Genomic DNA, 8,053 nt, shown 5'->3' on the forward strand with positions numbered 1-8,053 from the left:
GATGAGTACAATTGTGTGGTAGTTTGAGTATTCTTTGGCATTGCCTTTCTTTGGGATTGGAATGAAAACTGACCATTTCCAGTCCTGTGGCCACTGCTGAGTTTTCCAAATTTGCTGACATATTGAGTGCAGCACTTTCACAGCATCATCTTTTAGGATCTGCAATAGCTCAACTGGAATTCCATTACCTCCACTAGCTTTGTTTGTAGTGATGCTTCCTAAGGCCCACTTGACTTCACATTCCAGGATGTCTGGCTCTAGGTGAGTGATCACACCATCGTGGTTATCTGGGTCATGAAGATCTTTTTTGTACAGTTCTTCTGTGTATTCTTGCCACCTCTTCTTAATATCGTCTGCTTCTGTTAGGTCCATACCATTTCTGTCCTTTATTGAGCCCATCTTTGCAAGAAATGTTCCCTTGGTATCTCTAATTTTCTTGAAGAGTTCTCTAGTCTTTCCCATTCTATTGTTTTCCTCTATTTCTTTGCATTGATAGCTGAGGAAGGCTTTCTTATCTCTCCTGGCTATTCCTTGGAACTCTGCATTCAAATTGGTATATCTTTCCTTTTCTCCTTTCCTTTTTGCTTCTCTTCTTTTCTCAACTATTTTTAAGGCCTCCTCAGACAACCATTTTGCCTTTTTGCATTTCCTTTTCTTGGGGATGGTCTTCATACCTATCTCTCGTGCAATGTTAGCCAAGACTGTAATTCAGGGACTGTTCAGGGCCCTCATTGAGCAGGGCTGACCAGCCTAGTGAGTCCTCCCAAACTCCCCCGGAGCACTCCCCAGCCCTCACAAGTAGAGTACAGGCAGCAGATGGCTCTGGGTCTGAAGAGTCTCTGTAATCAGAGATCTACATTGATGCCACTGCAGAATCTTTTCTAGAATGCATAACCAAACAAAAAGATCAAAGATAAGAATCTGAATCCAGAATCTCATAGGCCTTGAGCTACTCATTTATCCTTTAGGATTCAGGGAAAAAAGAAGAGGAACCACAGGCAAAGTTGAGATTAGCTAGTCGAGGACATGGGAGAAGGCAATGGCACCCCACTCCAGTATTCTTGCCTGGAAAATCCCATGGGCGGACGAGCCTGGTAGGCTATAGTCCATGGGGTCGCAAAGAGCTGGACACAACTGACTGACTTCACTTTCACTTTTTACTTTCATGCATTGGTGAAGGAAATGGCAACCCACTCCAGTGTTCTTGCCTGGAGAATCCCAGGGACAGGGGAGCCTGGTGGGCTGCCGTCTATAGGATGGCACAGAGTCAGACATGACTGAAGCGACTTAGCAGCAGTAGCAGTAGCAGTAGCAGCAGTCAAGAACATGCAGAAGCTGAAGTCGAGTTGGCCTCGTTTTGGTCTCAGAGAGTCTTTTAGAGTCTTCCACAAATAAATAAGGGCAAATCTGTAACTCTTTAACTTCAAGCAATTTCCCTCCACATTCAGGCTCCAGGGCATGATAGATTCTTTCTCTCCATCTCATTCAGTCATCAATTGTTTACTGAGAATGAGGAATTAGGTCAAGCAGGATTTCAAAAATTAAAAGACAGGCCTTGGTCAGTGGGTCTCAAGGGAAAGTCTTTTACATAAAGGCAACAGAAATAAAAAGAAAAGGGGTAATTTGGATACAAAAAACAAGCCAGATATCATGATAGTGTTGAACACACCAAGCCAGTTATAACCCTGACAAGAGCAGCCTGCAGGTGGGCAGGTTTGATAGTGCTCTGATTCTGGAGGGTCAGAGTAGAGATCAGATTCTCATTTCCTATATAACACGGCAGTTAGCAAAATAGCTGTAATGCTGTGAGCATTCCAAAGAGTCAGTTGGCTAATTTTAAATATGTGGACAACAAGTGACATCTAACTTCCAATGCCAATGCTGACATTCCCTGAAGAGCAACAGTCCTTTTATAAATTTCTACAACTTGTTTCTTCTGCAGGTCAAACAGGTAGCTTCCTTAGCATCACTTATAAATCATTCTTTAAAATTAAGTGAGCAGCAGGTCCACATTCATCAAGGAACTCTAAACACAACACTATCACCAACCAGTGCTAGCAGCAGTATCCCAAGCTGGTCAGCTAAATCTAAGGGGGGTCGATGCTCAACAAGGAGCCAAAGCTATTTGGCACATTGAGCATGTCTGAGTTGGCACAAAAAATTGAAAACTAAGTAAGTTACAACCAAACCCATCTGCAAACAATCCAGTATGTCTGGAATCTACTCTCAGAACAACCTTCCAGGTAGTTATCAATATGGAGTTAGTTATTTTGAGCTCTAGCCTGAACAACGGTTGAAAACCAGTCATCGTAATAGCTATCTATTAGGAATCGAGGTTATTAGGTATACTTTGAAATATCTCCATAATGTAAAGCTCAAAGAGATTAAGTAATTTATCCAATGTGGCCAAGAAAAGTAGAGCTACGATGAAGACAGTTCTGGGGAAATTCAATCCTATGCCATTTCACCATGCCCACAAGTGGGGAAATAAATGCACGTTTGAGGATCCATCTTGCTGCCACTAGGGAAAGGCAATCTAGTAGAGACTAGACTCTTTAAACGCCTCGACTGAATGGACCAGGATAGGAGTGGTGAGAAAGAAGACCATCTTTTATACATTCTATACAGCTAGACCATTTGTGTTTAGTTGCTCAATCATGTTTGACTCTTTGCGACCCCACGGACTGTAGCCCCTGCCAGGCTCCTCTGTCCATGGGGATTCTCCAGGCAAGAATACAAGGGTGGGTTGCCATGCGCTCCTCCAGGGGATCTTCTCAACCCCGGGATCAAACCCAGGTCTCCTGCATTGCAGGCAGATTCTTTACTATCTGAGCCACCAAGGAAGCCCAATAGGACTAAGCAAACATACTTGTATACCTTATACACCTAGATGAACCCTAAAAGCCTTCCCAGGATAAGGAGAAGTCTATGCAAGAGGGCACCCTTAGAAAACAATAGCTTCCATTATCAAGTAATCCATAACTCCTGGAAAATAGGAACCCGCTCCCCCAATCCCAGCATGATCAGGAGATGTAACTGCACCTCCAAGAGTAGTAGATGAGGTAGGGAGGGGGCTTCTGGCTAGCACAGCCTGTTCCTATCTAAAGAGACATCTCAAGACCATTTCCCATCAAGACTTTGTCTAAGGTTAGTCCCTTCACCTTTATGCAAAAATTCCATTGTTAATCAGGTAATTAGTAAGATCTATTCATTAAGAAGTAGTTTAGAGATTTCAGTGGATAATAATCTATTATTCAGGTATTTATTTGCACCTTTTTCTTTGCCTGCTGCTGTCTTCTGCTTTTACTTTAAGCTTTCCCATACTCATATCTCTGTCTCTTTCTCATTTGCAGAGGGTGGGAGGGGAGAGGCAAGAGGGTGTATGCAGATATTTTCTAGTATCAGGCTGCCACTTAGCTTTGCAAACTTGGCAAAGTTGCCTAAGTGTTTCATTCCTCATAAATGCGGATAAAACTTAGACCTATACTTTAGGTTTGTCACAAGGATAAACCTTAAATAAGACAATAAGACAATCATTCAGAATGTTCAGAACAGTATCTGGCACAGAGTAAGCATCAAATCAAAAATCAGTGATGTTATTGTAGGTTTTTCAGATGCTGAGGGGTGTAGCTAAGAGTCAGAGTGGTCAATTAAAACAATAAACCAAAGTAAAGGTAACAGTCAAGTCTTCAAGCACTTCCTGCAATCACATAAGTAAAAAGTATAGGTAGGAAGCCAGACAGAAGACAGCACTGACTCCCTCAGTGCTCCGTATTTTCCCATGGAAGAATGGGCTGGTGGATCGGAGCAGATGTGTAGATCATCTTACTGACCAAAGAGCCTGAAATAAGGTTCCTCCTGTTTTGGAGCCAGGGGGCCAGGATTAAAGAAAGGGAGAAGGGCTAGTAGTAAGAAAAAAATGTCCTGAAGATCTACCCATCACCCACAAGGTGAGAAAGAAGTCTTGGCCTGAGGCAGTCTCCAGCTGGGTGAACCTGGGTCAGGAATGCAGTTCTTTATAAGTGCATGTCCAGCTAAGGGGCTGGGGGACCTGAGTCCTTGACTATATCTTCCTTCAGAGACTCTGGGGCACAAACTGTGAACCAATTCTGTGTGGAGATGGCAGCTTCCCCTCAAGAGGCCTGCCAGGTAAAGCTTTTGTAATAGCTTTGGGCCTCGGCTTCCCAGGTGGCACTAGTGGTAAAGAACCTGCCTGCCAATGCAGGAGACAATAAGAGACGTGAGTTTGGTCCCTGGGTCAGGAAGATTCCATGGAGAAGGGCATAGCAACCCACTCCAGTATTCTTGCCTGAAGAATCCATGGACAGAGGAGCCTGGTGGGCTACAGTCCATAGGATTGCACAGAGCTGGACACAACTGAAGCAATTTAGCATGCATACATGCACGACTGGGTCTGAGATTATACATAGGATTCTGGCCAAGACCCAGATTCCTCTGGTTATTATTCACACACACACACACACACACACACACACAAACACTCAATCCACTTGTACAGAATAATTTGGAACAATGTAGACCATTGCTAAAATTTTCATTGGAAATAAAGAGTGTTACTTCACACAACTAATAGAACAAAAAGAATTCATAATTATTCCTGTCCTCCAAGTTTCTTTTCTCTTCTCCTGTAACTCTTTTTTTTTTAATTATGGTAAAATACATATATAAAATGTACTATCTGAGCCATTTTTCAAGTGTACATTTCACTGTAAAGTACTTTCACATTGTTGAGCAACCGATCTCCAGCATTTCTCTTGTGAAACTAAACTCTATACCCATTAAACAATTCCTTGTTCCCCCTCTGTAACACTTTTTAAACTACCTCCTAGTCTTACTAGTTCCCCCACTTTAATTTCTTTTCACTGTAATAATGTGGAATGATTTTTCCTCTTCATCATTTCTAAGGCTAAAGTTGGAATCTCAGATTCTTTCTTGTCTTCCACAAAACAAAGTTTCAGTCCTCCACCACCAAGAGTTAATGGGATTTACCCTCCTTAGAGGACAAAAGCAACTACCTTTAATACTAAATATTCCCTTCAGAGCCTTGACTCCTCATTCTAAGTGGCTTATCAATTTTTTTTTCAACCATAAATGATACTTGCCCCAAAAGACTACTAGAAACCAACTTTTTTTCATTTCACTATAGAATGAAATTAGAGAGACAAAGAAGAAATTCAGTAAGAAGAAAAGACTACTATGCTTACAACCACATTTCTGGAACAATCTCCAGAACTTATGAACACGAAATACACACACTAAGTATATTGCATTTTCAAATTGTTTTTTTCTGGCTCTCTAGGTGATGTGTTGACATTCTTAGATTCTCACGTGGAATGTAACATTGGCTGGTTGGAACCTCTCCTGGAAAGAGTTTACTTAAGCAGAAAGAAAGTAGCCTGTCCAGTAATTGAAGTCATCAATGATAAGGATATGAGGTAATATTGTCATATTCCACAGGATACTTCTAAGTGACTTTTTAACCAGTAGCAGAAGGTAGTGGTCATACTCCTAAAATGTACAACTTTGCAAATCTAAGTAATACATGGTTTATCTGTTTAAATAAATTGAAATAATTGATATATCATGAGATCAAAGCAGATCTATCCAATTGTTTATTTGATCATCACAAATTCTTAACCCTAAATGTCAATAAATACTAATACTCAGTGTCCAGGACTCTCCTCTTTCTATACAGCTGAACACCCAAATATTTATTTTTCTTAAGATTAGTTCTTCTTTTTGTGGTGTGTATATATACATATATACATACACACATATATATACATATATATATACACATGTATATTCTTAAGTAGAGTTTTTTTCCCCTCAAAATGGCCAGAATATTATTAAAAGAAAAGTATGTTAAAAGCAAGCAATCCAGCACTAATGCTAATTATATCCATATCTCTCATTGAAATGTTATTAAAAGCTTTGTGGTGATCTAAAATCATCTTCGCAAGTGCTTGTTTCGTCCACATGCACAACACGTGGTGTCAGGCTGATAATGTGAATGACCTCAGGTAGCATTTTTTTTCCCTTGACTAGTTACATGACAGTGGACAACTTTCAAAGAGGCATATTTGTGTGGCCAATGAACTTTGGTTGGAGAACAATTCCTCCAGACGTTGTTGCAAAAAACAAAATTAAAGAGACTGATATAATAAGGTAAGTGTGTGAAACTTAAGACGAGGAGGGAGTCATGTATCTTCTTACAAAGGCACAGGAAGCAATTCCACAAAACAGGCATAAGCTGTCATTTACAGAACACCAAGAATTACAGTTCTAGCCGACAGATTGACCAAAAGCAAAAACCTTTCCTGGGAAATTACTCGTCCACAGCCAAAACTCACCTTTTAAGTGGGTAATTGTATCTTATTCAGCCCTCAACTCGAGAAATTCACTGATACTATTTCTGTTCTCTGGGATTTGCAAACTATGAAACATAAGCCACTTAAATGTGCTGCATAAATTCTATATAAACACATATAACACTGAAGTAAACATGAGTGAAAATTAAGAATAAATAATAGTAATAGAAATATCATTCTAATTCTTTTTGAGTCTAGTCCTATACTGTCATTGGGAGGAGTGCCAAATTCTGTGAATAAAGTGAGAAACAGACACACACGCTAGATGCAAATTGAAGTTGGGGCTTTATTGCTGGGGAAACTGGATTTAAGAACAGATTTTAGACCTGAAGCTAAAGTGGGGGCTTCCTAACCCCTCCCCCAAAGTCTAGACCTGTAGGACAAGCACTCTGTCAGCCTCAGGCAGAGCAGCAGGAACCCTGGAGCTTTCCTTATTGGAGAAAGAACTTGAGCAGACTTAAGCCAGAAAGTCCCAAAAGAAAGTCCGAGCCCAGCCTGTACGTTGCAGCATCCTTTCCCTGAACTCACCCCTCCAAACAGTGCCTTATATTCTTCCAAATGTGATGTTTCACAGTTGACACTCCTAACAAGTGAAGGAAGAGTACGACCATTTATTAAGCACTGTGCAACCTCTCTATAACTCTAGGAGGGAGATTGTGGTTTTTCCATTATAGAGATAAGGAAATAGAGACCTAAGAGAGTTAAGTAATTTTCCTGGGGATATTTGTTGCTGTTGTTCAGTCGCCAAGTTATGTCCAACTCTTTGCAACCCCATGGACTGCAGTACACCAGGCTTCCCTATTCATCACTGTCTCCCAGAGTTTGCTCAAACTCATGTCCACTGAGTTGGTGATGCCATCCAACCATCTCATCCTCTGCCACCATCTTCTCCTTTTGCCTTCAATCTTTCCCAGCACTGGGGCCTTTTCCAATGAGTTGGCTCTTCACATCAGGTGGCCAAAGTATTGGAGCTTCAGCTTCAGCATCAGTCCTTCCAGTGAACATGCAGGGTTGATTTCCTTTAGGATTGACTGGTTTGATCTCCCTGCAGTCCAAGGGATATACAGCTTGCAAAAGAAGAAATTGGGATTCAAATCTGAATCTGCCTGGATATAATATACTTGCTCTGATCCTACACCTAAAGAACCTCTTTGCCTTTTTCAGACTCCAATTCTGAGAGTCAATGTAGTGATTGAGTTCAAATTTATTCAATGTAATGTTAGAGAATGCATTCTAGATAGTCTGGAAAGGACAGTTGGGATTCAGAAAAAAAAAAAAAAAAAACACATAAATCATGGGGGAAGAGAGCTAGGTGTGGGGTGAGGTTTACATTACCATTGAGATTGCTACAGAGCTTCCATACAAACCTCTTTCAGCTGGCTCCATGGCAACCACCATTGGACATGATTACTGCCTTTTCTAACTGCTGACTCAACTGTAGTTTCTCTTCCCCATGATCAATAACAGCAGTGAAGACTCCAGAGTCGGACTCCTTGGGTTTAAATCTCAACTCTACTATGTACTAGTGGTGTGAGCTTTAAAAAGTTACTTAACCTCTTTCTGTTTCTGTTTCTTCATTTTTATATTAACACTAACAGAAGTAGCTACCTCTTGGATTGTTTTGAGAATTAAATCAGATAATAGTATATATAAAGTGTTTT

At 40.8% G+C, this 8,053-nt stretch overlaps 1 protein-coding gene across 1 annotated transcript in view; it reads left to right on the plus strand.

The window, feature by feature from the left end:
- The window catches only part of GALNT5 (polypeptide N-acetylgalactosaminyltransferase 5), a 45,323-nt gene that overhangs the window by 19,976 nt on the left and 17,294 nt on the right, over positions 1–8,053 (plus strand). The window contains exons 4-5 of the mRNA XM_010840021.1: positions 5,321–5,456; positions 6,070–6,189. Coding sequence (XP_010838323.1) covers positions 5,321–5,456; positions 6,070–6,189 — 256 coding nt within the window. The remainder of the gene's footprint in view (positions 1–5,320; positions 5,457–6,069; positions 6,190–8,053) is intronic.

Source organism: Bison bison, unplaced genomic scaffold (genome assembly GCF_000754665.1).
Source record: "Bison bison bison isolate TAMUID 2011002044 unplaced genomic scaffold, Bison_UMD1.0 scf7180017864139, whole genome shotgun sequence".
NCBI lineage: Eukaryota > Metazoa > Chordata > Mammalia > Artiodactyla > Bovidae > Bison > Bison bison.